Source organism: Budorcas taxicolor, chromosome 9 (assembly GCF_023091745.1).
Source record: "Budorcas taxicolor isolate Tak-1 chromosome 9, Takin1.1, whole genome shotgun sequence".
NCBI lineage: Eukaryota > Metazoa > Chordata > Mammalia > Artiodactyla > Bovidae > Budorcas > Budorcas taxicolor.
This window is the reverse complement of record NC_068918.1, coordinates 30,586,036-30,605,458: the sequence shown is the minus strand read 5'-3', so window position 1 is coordinate 30,605,458 and position 19,423 is coordinate 30,586,036. Positions and strand designations below refer to the sequence as shown.

General features: G+C 36.9%; 1 protein-coding gene across 1 annotated transcript in view; it reads right to left on the bottom strand.

The window, feature by feature from the left end:
- The window catches only part of REV3L (REV3 like, DNA directed polymerase zeta catalytic subunit), a 174,805-nt gene extending 155,772 nt beyond the window's left edge, over positions 1–19,033 (bottom strand). Inside the window, exon 1 of the mRNA XM_052645563.1 lies at positions 18,895–19,033. Coding sequence (XP_052501523.1) covers positions 18,895–19,033 — 139 coding nt within the window. The remainder of the gene's footprint in view (positions 1–18,894) is intronic.
- Positions 19,034–19,423: the final 390 nt, after the last annotated feature.

Genomic DNA, 19,423 nt, shown 5'->3' with positions numbered 1-19,423 from the left:
GTCTGTAAGAAACCCATTTAAAAAATAAAAGCGTAAGTCGGTTGAAAGTAAAAGGATGGGAAAAGCTATGTTAGGAGACAATTCTCCATGGGTCTCTGTTATGGTATCTGTCTTTGAATCTACTACAGGTTGTAACTGACCTGCAACCACCTTCCACCTGTAGTTGCTCCTTAATAATAGTCAATAAAGTGGAGAGTCAGAAATCTACTGTCTATAGCCAGCATTTATGAAACTTATGGCAAATTAACTTGTTACCTTTCAAGAAGACAAAATCTCAGGCGCTTCACAATTCTTAACATGATGTATATACCATGTTACAAAATAATCAAAAGAAAGCTGAAACGGCTATATTAATAAACAGACGAGGAAGACTTACAGGATAAGAAACATTACCAGGGATTAATAAGTCCTTTCACCAAGAAAACCTAATAATTCTAAATATACAAGGACATAATAAAAACTTCAAAATACATGAAGCAAAAACTGACAGAACTGAAAGAGAAACAGGCAAATCCACAAGTTGGAGACTGTAACACTCCTCTCAATATTTGAAAGATCAAGAAGATGATAAACGTATGGAAAATTCAACCTTACTATTGACAGAAAATATACAAACTCACAACGAAAGAGGTCATTTACACCTGTAAGAATCTGTTTAAAACTTGAGAAGTCTGACAAATGTGAATACTGAGGGACATCAGAAACACTAATAAACTGCTGGTGGGCAAACAGTGTGATAGAACCACTCTGGAAAACAATGGGCATTACCTAATAAAACAGAGAATGTGCACATTCTGCCAAAGCAATTCCACCCTTAGTACATATTATTATACATATGCACTTGAAGACATGCTAAATTCTTACACACATGCACTAGAAGGCATGTACAACAGTTTTCATAATGGCATTGCTAATAACTGAGGATTAAAAAAACCAGGAAACAACTCAGATGTCCAAAGATAAGAGAATGAATAAATAAAACTGATATATGCATATAACACAATAATATGCAGTAAAAATGAATGAATTACAGCTGTATAATACAACACAGATGACTCCTTATAACATAAGGTTGGGTTGGTGGGGGTCACAGAAGAACAGATACACATAAATAACTCTGAAAAGATAAAAGCCAAATAATATATTGTTTAGAGATGTTTACAAATGAGGTAAAACTATAAAGAAAAACAAGGAAATGATTAGACAGATAGGAAAGGAGAAGGCAATCAGAGACTTCAAAGATATTTGTAACATTCTATTTCTTATTCTGAGTAGTAAAAAGATTTTTTAATTAATTTACTTATTTTAATTGGAGGCTAATTACTTTACAGTATTGTGGTGGTTTTTGCCATACATTGACAGGAATCAGCCATGAGTGTACATGTGTCCCCCCTCCCGATCGCCCCCCACATCCCTTCCCATCCCATCCCTCAGGGTTGTCCCAGAGCACCGGCTTTGAGAGCCCTGTTTCATGAATGAAACTTGGACTGCTCATCTATTTCACATATGGTAATATACATTTTCAATGCTATTCTCTCAAATCATCCCACCCTCCCCTTCTCCCAGAGTCCAAAAGTCTGTTCTTTGTATCTGTGTCTCTTTTATATTCCTTAATTTATACATATTATAGATATTCTTTTATTATATATTTACAATTAAAATTCATATTAAATAATAAATATAGATTCACTTAGCAAATACTGAAAACAAAAAAACGTTAAACAAAATCACCAAATAAAGGACAACACCCCTGATGTTCCTCAACATTGAGAGGTACACGGCCACTCTAGATACTGAGTATACTTGACAGGATATAAAACATGAAACAACATGCCAGCAAGGCAGTTACTCTTCAGCAGGAGTTTTCACACCAATTCAGGGAGTTTTCCCTTTGGCCTTCCAGGTAGCAGGTTAAGTAAAAGGAATGAAATCACAAAGGCTGCTGCGGTATTCAACTTAGCTTGGAAATATTGAATAGTAATCACCATCTTCATCTATTGACAAAGATTCCCAGATACAGAATAAACTTGCTCAACTGTAAGAGTTATTACCCAGCGAAGCCCAAAGCAGGTGTCTCCCACTGCTATTAATATTTACAGTTTATTCACAGTCCTCCCAGCCCATATATATGTACTTTACTAACCATGATTCATTTTTACTAAAAGCAATGGTGCTCAGTTACACAACGACATTCTATTTCTATCATTTCCAGGTGAATAAAGCTAGAGTTAACCCAAGACCAAAACAGTCCAAAAAAAAGAAAAGCTATTAATTCTTTACTCACACTAAGTGAGATTAAATTTAGAATGGTACTAAGCTGAACAGCTATTAATATATTTCACTTAAAATGCCAAAGATTTTAAGACACCATTAATTTTTATACGACTAAGAAAGAACATTCTTCCAATTAAATATGGCGCACCACTGATTAGTAGCTTCCCTGATTCTTTACCAAATGAAAGAATCCGAATACGGGAGACCTGGGTTCAATAACCTGGGTTGGGAAGATCCCCGGAGGAGTGCAAGGCAAACCAGTCCAGTATTCTTGCCTGGAGAATCCGCACGGACAGAGGAGCCTAGCAGGCTACAGTTCAGGGGATCGCAGAGAGTAAGACACGTCTGAGCAACTAAGCACAGCACAGCTGGTGGCTCAGATGGTAAAGAATCTGCCTGCAATGCAGGAGACCTGGGTTCGACCCCTCGGTCAGGAAGATCCCCTGGAGAAGAAAATGACAACCCACTCCAGTATTCTCGCCTGGAGAATTCCATGGACAGAGGAGCCTGGTGGGATACAGTCCATGGGGGTCCCAAAAAGTTGGACATGACTGAGCAACTAACACTTTGACTTTCTTTAACCACTGATTGTAAGCTACATCCCCTACTGAGCTATAAAAATGGGGAAGGACAGATAAACATCTTAGAATCAATTGAATACAAAATAACTCTTCCAGTTTTCCACTAAAATATTTAAGATATGCTGCGTTATTCTCTCCCTGGGAGACAAAATCCACTCAAACGGAAACTGGTCCCCTAGTAAAAACTTTCTAAGATGAGTTAGGTTGTATTTTCTCACTCAATATCAAGGTTATGTTTTCTCACTTAATACCTCTCTTTTTTCATCTATTCTGAAAACACAACTTTCCCTATCAACAAAACTGGAGAACAGCTCTCTTCATTCTGGATGTTAAATGAGCTTCCATCACTGAGAAAAATCATCAGAAGTTTTAAGGGCTTTCATAACCTGGAGACTTTCTTATAATGTTCTGGAGTAAAGACAGACAGACAGAAAGCACTACAAGTTATCCCAGAGTAAGTCTGCTCCCACATGTCAGAGACTGTGCAGTCAGAATGGGGGAAAACAAGCCTCAGTCCAGCAGGGGCACACAAAATGAATGTTTTCATCTAAATGGGTTGTGCTCAACTACTAGCTCTGAATAACCGGGAGGGCAATTCTATCAGTTTATAAGCAAAAGTGAAGACAATCAATTGGACTTCCCACACTCTGTCAACTTGCAAACAACCAGGACCAGGTAAACAGCCTCTTGTTCACAGATTGATAAACCTGGGGCTTATACAAACATTAAGCACATCTTAAGCTGCCAAAGAAATAAATCTGTAATGAAAAATGGTACCTGAAAATGTATTTAAGGGAATCAAAATCAATCAATCAATCAATCCTGGAGCTCAAGAAGGGGTATACGTAGTATGGGATAAACAGATCAGCAGTAGTGCTCATGCTTGCGCTCAGTTGCTCAGCCGTGTGGTGCTCCACACCAAGTTAATACATGGAGGTCAGTTTAAATTGCTCTGTTTAAATTTAATACACATGCTAAAGATTTTTTAAAGAGAAGATACACAGTTTAAACCATTCAACATTTATAAGACAGTCTTAAAAATTGGGAAGCCGAGAGTACAAAAATCTAAAATAAGCTAAACTCCTTGTATTACATAAAAGAAAGTATTTTTTATTTGTTCCCAAATTTTGTAATTAAAGCTACAACTCATATATATGCTTTTTAAAATGCTTACTGCATCATGCTTTTTAATAAAACACATAAAACAGAGTCTATGCTGCAAAAAACAGAAACCAAAGAGTTTAGACTGATTTAAAAAAATTATTTATAATGCTATTCAAATGCAGTCTATGAATGAACTGTTTGTTATAGGTTTGCAACAAGGTAAGTATCAAACTAGAAACTCTTATAGTAGTTTGACAGGGGAATTCTATACCTGTTTAATAATCGTGAAAAAAAGGGAGCTTGTATTTTGCCTGTTGGGTTTTCTTTTTCATTTCATTTTTCTAGTACTTACTTTTAATGTATTTTAAATAACTATCAGAAAAAAAGAGATTCTTCACCACAATTAGTTTGAAAAGTAGTTATATAAGACATAGCAGTTATAAAGCTTTATGTGCCAAATGACATATCAAAATGTACAAAAGTTAAAACAGAGATGCAAGGAAAAAACAAAGAACAAAATAAAGTGGGAAACTTTCATGACCTATTAGATTAAAATTAAGTAGAGAATGAAAACCAATTATGAACTGTCACATTTTCTTCAGGAAGTCATCTGTTATAAGATGTATCATCAGTTTAATACCAGCTTTTCAGGAGAAAAAAAATAGCTGTTTTAAATGTACACAGTGTGAGATGTATTAACCTCAGAAATACTAGAGTTTTTTTAAAAAAAAAGAATTAATCAAGGAAATAATAGTAGGGCAACAATTTGGTATCAAATAAATAGAAAACTTTGCAACAGAACACTTATAAAGATACTGAAAATATTCTAGACCCTAAAAAATACCTCAACTTCGAAAACTTAAAAAGTATCTAAAGCATGGCAAAAACTGGTTTTCTACCATTTCCCACTATAAATTACTTAAGGGTTCCTGTTTGCTTTGCTTTTTTGATGCTCCTGGGTAAAACTATTATGAAGAAGGTTTGCCAATTTTAAAAACTTTTAAAAACTATATTAAATGACTTAAAACACGCTAATCTCTTCAGCCTTGCAGTTTTCTAATTCATTTTTATATAGAACCCCAGGGAAGAAGTCAAAGTATTCCATAATGTCAGATGCTGCACAGATCATAGATGCCTCTGCTATTCTCTTCCTAGCTCCTTACAACCTTATTAAAAATCTAGGATATTATTAGGATATGGGTAGCAGCATTATTTTGCTTTCTCAAAAAAGGTCAGTCTGTTTGTCTTTCTTCTTTGTGGCCCACTGGAAAAGCGCTGGCCTAATGTAGCCACCCTCAGATAGCTATATGGTTGATTAGGTAAAAGCTGGCTAAAGAGATAAAGGGTTATATGAGAGCATTACTTGAAACACTACCACTATATATATGTGTGTATATACTGTACACATTACACACACAAAAACATACACACTGTACCAGACAAGACTCAAAGCAACATTATTAACAATTTATTCTAAGTAATTACACAAAAGTATTTTCCACTTATGCTATACACTCAATCATCTAAAAATTACCCTCCAAAGGATGATCCTACTTCTTAGACTAGTCTGTCAAAAGGACCGGTTATCATGATAGAACCAAACCTACAAGAGAAAGAAGTGTACTGAAGATAGGATCCTTCTGAAACTGTTTAAGTCAGAGTTTTGAAAGCTAAGTTCTCTAAGTTTTCTTCCATTCCCATACCTAAAACTTAACACAAGATTCAACTAAATGTGTTCTAAACACCTCATTTAAGATACAAACTTCTTTATAAAATGAAAAAATAAAATGTATTTACCATAAGAACAAACTAGGAAAAATATTTGTAACTCAATTCACAGATAGGGACCAATTTTCCTAATATATGAAGAGCTCCTTGGAATCAACAATCAAAAGACCAAGACTCACAACAGAAAAGTGGGTACAAGATAATCGAGTAGTATCCTGAAAAGGAAATACAAACAGTTCTCAAATATATGGAAGGGCACTCAATCTCACTTATAATAAAAGAATGCAAATTAAAACTACACTGAGATCCATATGTTTTATCTATTAGACTGATAAAGATCAAAATATCTGAGACCATAACCTTGGTGAAAATATGGGAAAAGTCTCATTATTGCTGGTGGGAAACTATAGCACAGAAACCACCTCTGTATTATAGTTTTTCTTACTGGGACTATCTTTCTAAGACATTTAAAAAATGTAGTACACAAGATATATTCAGCCTGGTGTGAGCTGTTGGTCATTAAAAAAAAAAAAACTTTTGTAGCTATCTGCTTTTATAGAATATTGTTCATAAAATGAAAGAGACAGGTAGATAAGTTTATGAAACTTGGACGATAAAGTGGCAGTACTGACAACAGTACTGCTCCATCTGAGCTCACCTCATGACAGCTTATTGTGCACTTAGTGGGCGTTTAATTAAATTTTCTGGGTGAATGGGACCAAGAATGATGCTGAGGGATGATCAGAATGGTGTAAAACAAGTGAGAATAAGAAATTAGCTAAATTTATCTGAATTGGTAAATTAACTGCTTAAACACTATACTTTTTCAAGAACAAGGCAGTGTACACTGACAAATGTTTCCTGAAAAATGAGTCAGCAAGCAACAGAGGCATAGTGTACTTTAGCAGTAATGGTCCCCTAGTGGGTCACACAGTTAGGAAACTCCTCCCACACCAACTCCGGTCCTGGCTACATGATCTGAGGGCTATCTGCTGGAAACACATAGATCTCCATCACTCTAGCACCAATATCCAGACTATGAGTGACCCCATTCTGGGCCAAATAGCTTCCAGACGACCACTTGGCTGACCCAGCCACATAAGCAAGCCCAGTCAGAAGCAGGAGCAGAATTGCTGAACTGAGCCCATGCCAGAATTATGGGCTAACAAATGGCTATTGTTTTATACACTAAATTTTGGGGGAGTTTTGTTATATAAAAATCGATACCAGTGGGGAGGTGAATAGGATTGGTGGTCAAGGAAAATTTTTGTTTTACCTGTTTTCTGCTTTTTAAATTTCACAAGAACATATTCATATATTATTTAATTAACTTATAAAAGTATTTTTATATCAGATTGATATTATAGTAAAGCCCTACTACCACCTTATAAACACATATACATGAAAACAAAATAATTCAGTCTAAATGGGAAAATGAATTTGAAAGGAGACATTAATATTGCTCAGGAAAAACAGGGTCAGTACAAAGTTGCAGGGTATATTTATTACAAAAAAAAATTAGTGAATAAGAATACATTCATGATCAATGTCTTAATAATGGCTATTATCAGATTCTGGAAGTATTAGGAGACACATATCTCAGATTTTGCTTCCCTGCTTCTTCTGTTTATGCAGCTAATGACCTAGTACCTATTCCCTCATTTTAGTTCTCACATGCTATGAAGTAAACATAAGCTGAATAACTTCAGGCAAAAGTCAGTTAACCTCTTCATGCCTCATTTCCTCAACTGTAAAATGGGGATAAGAGTACTTATTTTACAGAGTTGTGAAAATTAAAACATTTAGAATAAGACACACAGTAAAGGGCTCAATAAATGATCTATAACCTCTGTTAGTAAAATGATGTAAACTTAAGGTCTTTTGACTAACTTGGCTTCTATTTTATAACCACTAAGCATCATCAACCGAAGTGTGATACATCAAAATTAATTTGAAAAATTTTCCTAAAGACTTCATTAAAAAAAAAAAGACAATCTTATTAAAGAGCAAAACAAAACCTGGGAATATATATTTTTTAAAAAAATGAAGAAAACTGAAACTCCAAACAAATTCATTTGGTCCACATTTCACAATTCTAAATGGGTTTAAAAACCAAAGGTTTCAATTTGTGTGTGTGTTACAAATTCAGAAAAGGCAAAAAAAGGGAGCAATAGTTCCTACTGTCACCTTTGCAATGACCTCTGGCACAGACACCTCCAACTCATTCTACTACCATTTAAAACAACAAAAAAAGAAGTCTTTAGAAAATAAGGCTCTTTCATAAGAAATACACTTCACTTAAACTGCAATACTGGAAAACTGTAGTTACTCCTTGATCAATGACTTAACACTGCCCCTTTTCAGGGCAAGATCAGGCCTGGATAGTTTTCTGTCTATATATGTATACATCAACAATTTTAAAAAGAAAAATCAAGCCTGGGTAGGGGACTTAAAAAAAAAGATTTTTCAAGTGTTTTAAACTGGTAATCACCTAGACGTTAGACATGTGAGTCAATGACCAGAAAAAGCCTTATACCACAACATATAGGTAGTTTAGTCTGTCCTATTGTGAGGAATGAATAAATGCTATAAAAACTCCATTTTTCATTCCAATTCAACTCAATTTAAAGAGCATCTGGTATACACACAGTAATGTGGCAGATTCCAGACTTAGAAGGGCTGCTGCTAAGTCGCTTCAGTCGTGTCCGACTCTGTGCGACCCTAGAGACGGCAGCCCACCAGGCTCCCCTGTCAGGCAAGAACACTGGAGTGGGTTGCCACTGCCTTCTCCAATGCAGGAAAGTGAAAAGTGAAAGGGAAGTCGCTCAGCGACCCCCTGGACTGCAGCCTACCAGGCTCCTCCGTCCATGGGATTTTCCAGGCAAGAGTACTTAGAAGGGTTAGAAAAGAAAGCAGCACTTAGAACGGTTAGAAAGAAAGTAATAGTTATGTTACTATGTATGCCAGACAGTTCCTGGTTACTAGTATTTAATCATAATAATCTAGTGAGGTAGAAATTATTAAAACTCATTTTACAGAGGAGGAAATTAAGGCTTACAGAAATAAAATAACTTGTCCAGGGTTTCTCAGTAGCAGGAGGGTCCTGGAATAGGGCTGTGGGGCAGGAGGAACACGAGGGTAGTGCCATATGACTATTCCTACAGACAAAAATACAACACTCAGTGTAGTCAGTCCTTCATCGGCAACGTGAAAGGAGGCTAGGACTGTGGGAAACCAAAGAGGATCTTTTGGGAATGGGCAAAGGAGTCACAGAAGGCTTTCAAGTGGTTGATCTTTGAGTTGTTACTTTAAGGATGAGTAGATTTATAAACTTCAATGCCAAGGTTCACTCCCACCTCCCCTCATCCCCAATATATCAACCAAAATAAATTACTTACTTGAAATTGAGAAAAACAATTTTGAGAGAAATCTTCCTCAGATATTTTATTCCATAGTTTTAAAACAAATAATATGATGACAGATTAATTTTTAGGTTGCTTTTATGTGGCTTGTCTTGGTTTTTATTCTGAAATGAAATTTAGATTAGTCATTTTCTTGTTCTGAGAAACTAACCGTATGCCAACATGTTTTAACTTCACATTTTTTTCACATATCAACATGTATTCTTACTTACAGAGTCTCGCATTTCACCATCTCAAACAATAGCTAATTTAATATATAAATCTACTTTGAAGTATAAATATATATGCAAAATAAGATAGTTCTTTTAATTCTTGTTATACTTCCTTGGTAATTATAATAACTAGAAAAATAGAAAACTGTTGTTAAACTGTTATATATTACACAAGCATTTTTGAGGTAACACGCTTTTTAAAATTCTTTGAATCATTTATATAGTAAATGCTCTCTTAACCCAAAGAAAATTAAATAACTGTCCCCAAGGAAACTGACCTCAACATCTTGGTACTTCCCACAGCTATCATCTAAAAAGAAAACAGAATTGGACCAAAAAAACCTTAAATTTTCCAAAGACAATTACTGCCCTTTTTCCTCCAAATTTACTCTGTTAGGCATATATTCAATTTCTGCTGCAGAAAACAGTCCAGTTTGCCAATACTAATTAAGCAACAAAATATTTTTCACTTAAAAACGAAATACTTAAAAATCCACCAAGAACTGGAAAAAACACAGGTCATCTGGAAAACTTAAAAAAATGACAAAAAACATAAACAAAAAATACCCCACCCAACCACACACCAAAAGGTTACACAGACTGTCATTAAGAGGATTTTACTTATAATTTGTTTTAGCCTCAAAATGCACCTACTTTATGTCCAGACAGTGAAGAATTTTTCTTTAAATTGCCTAAGACACCTACTCCTGCCTTATCTGGAAACTCTAAGTTAACACAATTTTACCCACAGTTTACTGTATCTCAACTCCTATTATTTATTTCCTCTCTCATTCAGTATTACTGTGGTGTTAAAAAGGCAGTCAGGTACCAAAAGTGACAGACCCCATCCCATGTTCCATATCTTAGTAAGTTTCCAAGTATTTCCCGGAAATATATATATAAGGCTAATGGCAACATCCTCTGAAGCCTACTTAAACCCAGCCTACTTAAAAACTCATTTTCCACTCATTTTTAATTCAACAAATTCTAATCAAATTAAAAGTAAGACCAGAAAATGTTTAAGTACAGTACCAGAGGAACTCTGAAAGGTCTCCTGATCCATTGCCTTTCCCTTTGGAAAACTATACACATACAATTCTAGTATCAATTTTTGTTTATATCTGTCCTAAATTCTTGTTACAGACTAATCTATAGACATATATGTTATAGACATTATTTTTTAAAAAGAGAGAGCTACAATCATCACAAAACAAATGCAGCTACAACCTATTCTGTGGGAAGAGTCTAAACACTATTGAACATGGTAGGCCCTCTGAGATTTCTAAACTGTGTAGATGCTTTTTTTTTTTTAACAATTCCTCTAAACTTCTGTATGTTTGTTTTCCAATTATAACCAAGGCCTTTCCAATTCTCAGATGTGGGGAGACAGTGTGAGGCAGTAAGGGCTGAGAGTCAAAATCCCCAGATTTTAGACCCAGCCCCACACCAACCAATTATAGGATACAGGACACTGGACAAATCCTTGAGTTAATCTATCTAGACATCAGTTTTCTTTAAATAAAAGGAAAGAATTTCACCAGAACACTGTTTTCCAACCCCTTTCACATTGTAAGTAATATTCACTCAGCACAATAGCCAATAAGAAGTCTTTTGGAGGCATCAACATTGTGCTTGATGAAAAAAAATTATATTTTCTCTATATAATTATGAGAGAAAATTAAACAAAGCTTGTAGCAATATGAATGGATTTCAAATCCAACCTCTTCCACATTAGGGACATTTCAAAATAACAATGATGCTTAATTTTTGCAGAACATAAATATGCTATTAGGCAGTCACCTTTCAGCAAGCTAAATGGCACATCAGAAAATGGCTAAGAGGATCCAATAAAGGCAAAGTATAGGCTAAGAGCTAGGCCCCAGAGCAACATCCTGCCACCCTGTCCTTTCATCATCAGATGATGCTCTCTCAAGCATCCAGAATACAAACTCCAGTAACAGTTTCATGATCTCTTCTCCATAAGAGGCAGCTATAGTCTCTGGTTGGCTGAAGCAGATTTCAAGTATCAATGGAAAAGCACTTTCTTTAACATACTTAAAATACCAAATAGAGCAATAACTGCTGATTGTGCTCATCATGGGGCTTCTTTGGTGGCTCAGATGGTAAAGAATCTGCATGCAATGCAGGAGACCCAGGTTCAATTTCTGGGTTGGGAAGATCCCCTGGAGAAGGGAATGACAACCCCACTCCAGTATTCTCACCTGGAGAATCCCATGGACAGAATCCCAAAGGGAGCTTGGCAGGCTACAGTCTATGAGGTCGCGAAGAGTCAGACACGACTGAGCGACTAACACACTTGTGCTGTGCTCATCATGCGATCTGCTTAAGGAGCCCCAGAGCCTGCCTTCACACTCCACCCCACTAGGGTCTACCACCTCCAGAGAGCCACACAACATCAAGCGGAAGCTCTGAATTAGAAGACCTCTACTAAAACCCAAAATTAAACAGTACTGCAGTAATCACTGGACAACTAAATATTTATGACTACTATGACCTTATATTTTTGTTCCTTTTTTACCAATTGTTGCAAGCACAACATAATCTAAAAAAATTAACTTTGAATAAGTATCACACGCACATGGCAAAAAACCTCCAAAAGTTACTGAAGAGTATACTTAAAAAAAAATTAGATTCCCACGTTTGTCCTGTAGGCCACCAGTTATCCTCACTGGAGGCAACCACTGTTGCAAAATTCTCATGTATCCTTTCAGATATATGTGTACATATATATACAATATATATTTATAAATATATATTTATATTTACATATAAATATTTAATTTATATTATATATATGTGTGTGTGTGTATATATTTTTAAGCCATACAAATGGTAGTAGCATACCACATATGGAGCCTTGCATCTTGCCTTTTTTCCTTTTAATGTATCTTAGACATGGCACCAGAGCAGTACATATAGTACTGCCTCATCACTTTAAGGACTTGCCTAGTATTCCACTGGAGAGATACACCATAATTTACTTAACTACTGATTCACACTTAGGTTATTTCCAACCTTTTGCAATAACAAACAATGCTGCCACAAATATTCTTACATGCTCATTTGACACATACATAAAATCTTTTAGAGGATAAAATCCTTGAATGAAGTTGCTAGATCAAAATGTACATGAAAAAGAAAAGAAAGAATAAAAAACAAGGGGGAGAAACTCCCTGGCAGTCCAGCGGTTAGACCTCTGCACTTCCAGGGTCCTGGGTTCAATTCATGGTAGGGTAAGTTCCCACAAGCTGCGCAATGCAGAACCCCTCTCCCTCCAAAAGAGGAAGACGAACTACCAAAATATATATGCATCTTAAATTCTGAAAACGACTTCCAAATTGTTTTCCATAGAAAATGAACATTTTATATTCCCACCAGCAATATGTGAGAATGCCCATTTCCCCTTCCTCTTATCCTCCTCAAGTTATACTGTATAATCAATCTTTTCTAATTAGGTATAAAAGGTATGTTGTAGTTTTAATTTACATCTTCATTATAATAAAATCACACATCTTTTCCTAAGAATTCTCTTTGTTCACTTTTTCTATTGGATTATTTTCTAGGAGCTCTTTGTATATTAAGAGGAAATTAGTCTTCTGTGAAAAGTGTATAAATAAGCTTTACCAGTCTATTTCTCTTTTAAGTTTATGATTTTTGTCTCTATATAGAATTTTACTTTACACTGTAAAACTCAGCAATCTGGCTTCAGTTCTGTATCATATTTTAAAAGGCCTTCACCATTCCCAGATTAAAATAATTATCTTACGTTTTTTGTTTGTTTCTACATTTAAATCGTCTGACTCATCTGGAAGCAAAGTTTTTACTTTTCCAGATGACTAAATAGCTATTCCAACACTCAGTATTAAAGAATCTTCTTCCCTACTAATAGGAAAGGTAGCTTCCATTATCATACACTTAAGTTCTTACACACAAGTCAATTTCTGACCTCTGCTCTATTTCATCGCTATTTCATTTTGCTGTGTCAAAGACATGCTACTCTGCAAAACATTTTAAAATTAAAATCAGTTTACATATAAATAAGTATAATAAAACCAGAAATTATTGGCTTTAATATAGTAATTCTGCAGTTCCTAAACTGAATTTATATAATCATATTCAACACTTTCATCATGCAATCACGTATTTTAGTTGATACTTATTTGAGAGCCCAGTATCAAACTCAAGGCTTTTTCTCATATTTCTGATAGTTTTTCCTTAATTTTGTATATATATTTTTTCCAAATTATAAAATCAATATATTCGCTGAAGAAAAGCTGAAAAATACAAACTACACCTCCCAGAGATAAGCAACCTTTTTATTTTGGTGCATTTTTAATAAATTATTATTTCATAAACTGATTTTTCTCACATAATATACTGACAGCACTTTCCTGTATTATTTTATATTATACTTATATAATAATCATGAAAACATGATTTTAATGACAAATTCTACTAAACATGCCCAATTTATGTAACCACTTCTCAGTTGCTGAACATTTGAGGTTGTTCCCTGTTACGCCTATCATCTATTATTTATTAATTCTTGCAACAAATGCTTGAATTTCAAGCACTGTGGTAAGCAACCATTGGCTGCATAATGGTGAGCAAAAATGAACACATTACCAGCATTTATGGAGGTAACTGGGAAAAACAAACATTAATCTCCTATGTATATAAAAATGACAACTACAGCAAGTGTTATGAAGGAGAGTTTATGAAGCTTTGAGAGTCTATGGTAGGGAAGGCTTCCCTGAGGAAAGATAAATTGGAGTTTAGGTGAAGGAAAAGGAAAAACATTCTAGGCAGAGGGAACAGCAGGTTCAAAGGCCTCATTGTGGGAGGAGCATGGCAAGAATAAGGGACTGAAATAAGGTCAATATGGCTGGAACATAAAGAGCAAGGCAAGAAGGACACGGCTCAAGCCATGACTGGATAGAGAGGTAGGGGCCAAACTGTGCAAGACCTTGTAAGACATGTAGACACCACCACATAAGACATGTAGCTTTGTCCTTATCCTAAATGCAATGGAAAACTACTAAAGCATACCAAGTAGTAGGGGGATATAATAAGGTTTGCATTTTGAAAAGATCCCTCTGATTACAGTATAGAAAACAGATTAGAGGGGAACAGAATAGATTGGGGTAGGCCAAGATTAGGAGGCTATTGTTGTAAATGCATCCAAAAATGCTAGTAGTTTAGACTAGGGTGGTGATGGATGAAAGAAATAGATGGATTCAAAAGATAATCAGATTTTGTCAAAAGAATTACATTCATAGATCAAAATCCCTAAAACTGAAATTATTGGGTCAAAAAACAACATTTCAAGGATTCTGCTATGCATTGCCAAGCTACTAGGCCAAGAGCAGTTTTCTTTTCATTTGTGAATTACCTTGTATCTGTTCCTCTATTAGAATTTTTAAATTCTTTTGAAATTCCTTTAAAATGACTTAATCCATACTTCCTTCATGAAGCCTTCCCTGACTCCCCTTTTGGCCTGCCAGGTGGTCACTGAACATGTCTGCTTTGAGTCCTCACTTTGTCTTATACACATTTCTTTTATATTCCAATTAAACTATGTTTGAATTATGTTTACATGTCTATCATCTCTCCTACATTGTGAGCTTGTGGAGGGTAAAAGTTGTTCATTTAAAAAAACAGCTCAATAATATGTACTAAGTTCTCATTAAGTGTTCACTGAATGAACTGAATCACGTATTACAAGATTCCACTGTGTCCACAGATTTTAGAGGACTCCTGTTTAATAAGCTTCTGATTAACTTACAGGTTATTTAAAGTCAAGCGTAACACAGAAACCTAATAAAATTTGCAACTCGGGCTTCAGATACCGACTAAAGTGACTAATTTTGTTTGTGGTAAAACACTATATCTCAGTAGTGCTCCTGAAAAATCTTTCTAATATTTATATTCAATAGGCATTGTGTTATGTTATATTGTTAAATGATTTAGCAAAAAAAAAAAAAAAAGAGGCTATGAACAAACAAGACTTTTATTAGAGAAATTATTTGTCATCTAAGTTGTTGATAATTCACTAGCTGGAAGAAGACTGGGCAGGGGGTGGGGGGATGATGGCAGAGTTCCTTACAGTCATCTCAAAGTCAAGCAGCTCCCTCTATAGTCTGTTTGGCCTACTTTGTTTAATTACTTGCTTTGTGAACATCTCGCTCACACTCTTCTATTTACTCCTCCTCTGCATCTCAGCAGGGAAGCTTTTGAAACGATAATTCTGTTTTAAATTGATGCTGAGAAAACTGAGAAAGCTATCTAAGCTCAACATGAAGTGAGTTACATCAGGCAACTAATAAGCAAGAGCTGGGATGTGGTAACTGGGCAGCTTCCCAGATTCACCTGAGTCAGTTCCTCATAGTAAAGCCCAAGGATTTTTTTTGAAGTGAAATCCCAGAGCACTCATACCCATATTCAAATCTAAGTGAAAAAATAAAAAACGCTGTCTTGTACTGTAGTTAGGTATAACCTGGGTTCCCTCCACTAAAACAAGTTACCAAAAAGTTGTTAAATTGCTCAATACATTGTATGTCAAAACAATATCCAAGTCATTTTTAAATGAGTGAAAAAAAAGCAAAAGATGTTTTTGGATTTTTAAAAATAATTCCATCACTTACATATAGAAAATTTAAGTGATTCTCTCAGGAACCAATATCCTCAACCAGCAAGGGATTAAATCAGTCAGGATTTACCATTCAAATCTGAATTTATCAGTTTTTAAAACACCTTTTCAAATTTTACCAACTTAAGATATGAGAGCTTTTAAACCTAATACACTAAATTTATTTCTTAAATTACTCAAATATGCCCTCAAAACATAGGACAATAGGAAGTCAACTGGACTGTTTTCTAAAGCAGAAAAATGTTTTTCATGCAATAATAGAAAAACTGAACTAGTAAAAATCTAATAAATGAATCAGTTCAAAATTTTATAATGTACATCTGAAATGGTCAATTTGGAAGATTTCTTCTGCTGCTATTTTTCACAATTTCACTTGAAATGCAAACTCAGTTTAAAAACATTTTCTCCAAACCAACGTAAGGAATTGAGGACTCCCAAAATTAACTACTATACAGGAAAAACTTAATTTTATGATAGTCTGTAACATAGATTTACCGTGTTACAATTTTTCATTAATTTTACAAATTAGTAGATATATAAACATAGTTTGTGATTTCAAACAATAAATCTGTTTTCATTAAAAATTCTAGCATTCAAACTAGAGAACCAAATTGACTTCTTTTTTATATTATTTTCAAAATTTATTTTACTAGGTGGCTGGAATGGTTTTCTTTGGGGAGAGAATTCAGGAGCAGATAATAGTATAGTTTTTGTTTATGCTTATTAACATTAATTTTATGTGCTAGAAATGATGACTTGATTTCTGAAAGCTGTAAACTCTAAATGTATGCCAGTGACATCAAAATTTTTCACCTTTTGAGGAAACACAAAAATTTTATAGTAAACTCAATTCAATAATCCTTAACAACTTAAAGTTTGAAATTCTCTGTATCAAGTTTTGTATCTTTCAATGTATATACCAAAAAACTGATTTACATTATACATTTCAAGGTGTATTTTTTAAAATCCAGGTTTTTTTTAAAGGGGAGTGATGCTGGTAATCTACTGTAAGATGGCCAAGAGGAAAGAAATATGTATTTCTTTCTGCAGACTAGTTCACGTCTTTTTTTAATACTGAGAAACAAAAGTACACCATATTAAAGAATTTTTTTCATATAATAAAATTACTACTAGCTCAGTAAAATTTTTTTTCCAAACAAAACTTGCCTATAAAACAAAACTTGCAAATCACTCAAAGATACATATTTAATGACTAGTGTAGAAAAAAAATTATGTGTAGAAAAGTAACCCAAACCATATAAATTGTAATACCCAGTATATGCCACAGTATTAGCACGTCCCCTGATAATTTCAAAATGTGGCTGAACAGTTATATCAACATCACTATCTTATTTTTCCTCTGTACCTGAAGTGAAAAAAAAAACAGTATAATACACTGAAATTCCAATTAGAAATAAAGACAGCACCACCATACTTAAAAGGGCAGAAAATCTACCCTTTAAAACATTTTATTGCCTCTATTCTCCAGCCTCTAAGTTTCAGGTGTTACACTTTCAACAAATTGTTAACAGCATTCAAATGCCCCAACTTAAAAAGTCCATATCATCAAAAGCTTTGTCACTATTATAAAAAGAAATATCAAATATCATTCTATCAAATCTCACTAACAACACTGAAATTTTTAACGACGAGAATTCACATTAAAAGACAACTGCTTAGAATGAGTGCTTGAGTTTGGCAAGTGCTATTATCTTGATAGCCCACAGGAAAACTGACTGTAGTAATAAGATGAATGGTGATTAGGGCAAGGAGCATCAAGTGGGAAATGCTATCTAAAATCCCATAGGGCAGTACATAGCTAGAGAGCATCTCTTTCTAGAAGGCAGCTCCATTATTTCACATAGGCAGTTCAAAGCGTGTAGAAAAGCAAAACAATTTAAAACCTTGCAAATCTGGCCACTATCCTACTTACACTATCATAAATTCTCAAGAGCTTCTGAGAACGTAGCTTCTGTCTCCCCACCCCACTTGTTCGAAATAGTTTTTGAAAACAAAACAGCCTATTAAAAAGTGTCTTGTCGTAAACGTACGTGTATTTAAAATGCAATCCTACAACTCAGCATAGGGACATTTCTTTAATGTTTGCGTTGCTGGGCTTAGCTGTGGTTCTTATGAAATTGACGCTATTAAGTGGGATGTTTTACACTGGGCGACATAAACATGCATTTCCTTCTTCCGCGGATACACACTACCCTGAAAGCAACGCACCTGGGGGGCGCAGCCCTGCCCCCAGACTCCGAGGCTTTACTTGAAACTCTAAGCAGTTACGATCTGCCCTCACAGAACCACATGGTCACTTCAATGAGAAAGATTATCTGGCCCCAGGCGCCACTCTTAAGCCCACAGCATCTCCAGAAGGGGCAGAGGAGAGCGCTGCTGGGAGGAGGCGACGAGGAGCGACTGACAACAGAGCTGACACTTCCCTACTCCTCAAGCCGCGTCCAGCAAGGGGCACTTGGGAGACGCAGAGGCTGTCCGAGGTCCCACCAGTCACCCACCTCAGAGAGGGGCCCTGCGCGCCCGCTCACAGAAGACATGGCGCGGCCACCTGACCCCGTCCTCCGGGGCGAGAGCGACGCCCGCTCCGCCTGCCCGCGCGACCCCGAGTGTGCGGACCCGGCTCCCGACCGCCCCACGCAGTGTAAACACTCGGCGCCCGCCGCCTCCCCGCCTGGGGCTGGATGGGGGGAGGAGGGGGCGGAACGCTCTCGCGGACCCACATTTTTGCGCCTCTCGTCATGCTCGGGAGGAAAAAGCGAGGAGGGCGAAGGGGAGGGAAGACGCGGCAGCGATCAGCCGAGAGGGCCGGCGCCGGCGGCGTGCGCGCGAGTGCGCGGCGGGGAGAGCTGCCCGGGCGCCCGCCGCTCCCCGCGCCCGCTTACCTGCCGGGGTCGCTCCGAAGATTCGCACCACCGGCACCTTCTTGACAGGGGCCTGGGTGAGGGGGGATTGGCAGATATCCAGCCCCTGCAGCGGGCTGGCCATGTAGTAGTCGGCAGTCACTATCCTCACTGAAAACATGTTTGCCGCCGCCGCCGCCGCCTCCTCTTCACTAGCGACCTGGCAACGGCAGCAGCAGCGGCGGTTCCTTCCGCAGCGGCGGCCCCACAGCAGCGGCGGCGGCGGCGGCGGCGGCGGCGCCCCCTCCCCTCACACTCAGACACGGCGAGCCGCGGCGGCGGGCGGGGCGGCGTGGGCACTGCTGCCGCCGCCTCCTCAGGAGCACCCGGCGAGGGGCGACCGGGGAGAAGCCCTCGCGCTTTCGTCGGTGCTGCTGCTGGTGCTACCGCCACTGCCGCCGCCGCCGGGAATTACACGGGCTCCTCGGTCCCCGGCTGCAGCTCTTGTTGCCATGATGATGATGTCACGGACGCAACCACTGGGGGAGGGGAGAAGGGGTTGTGTGTGTGT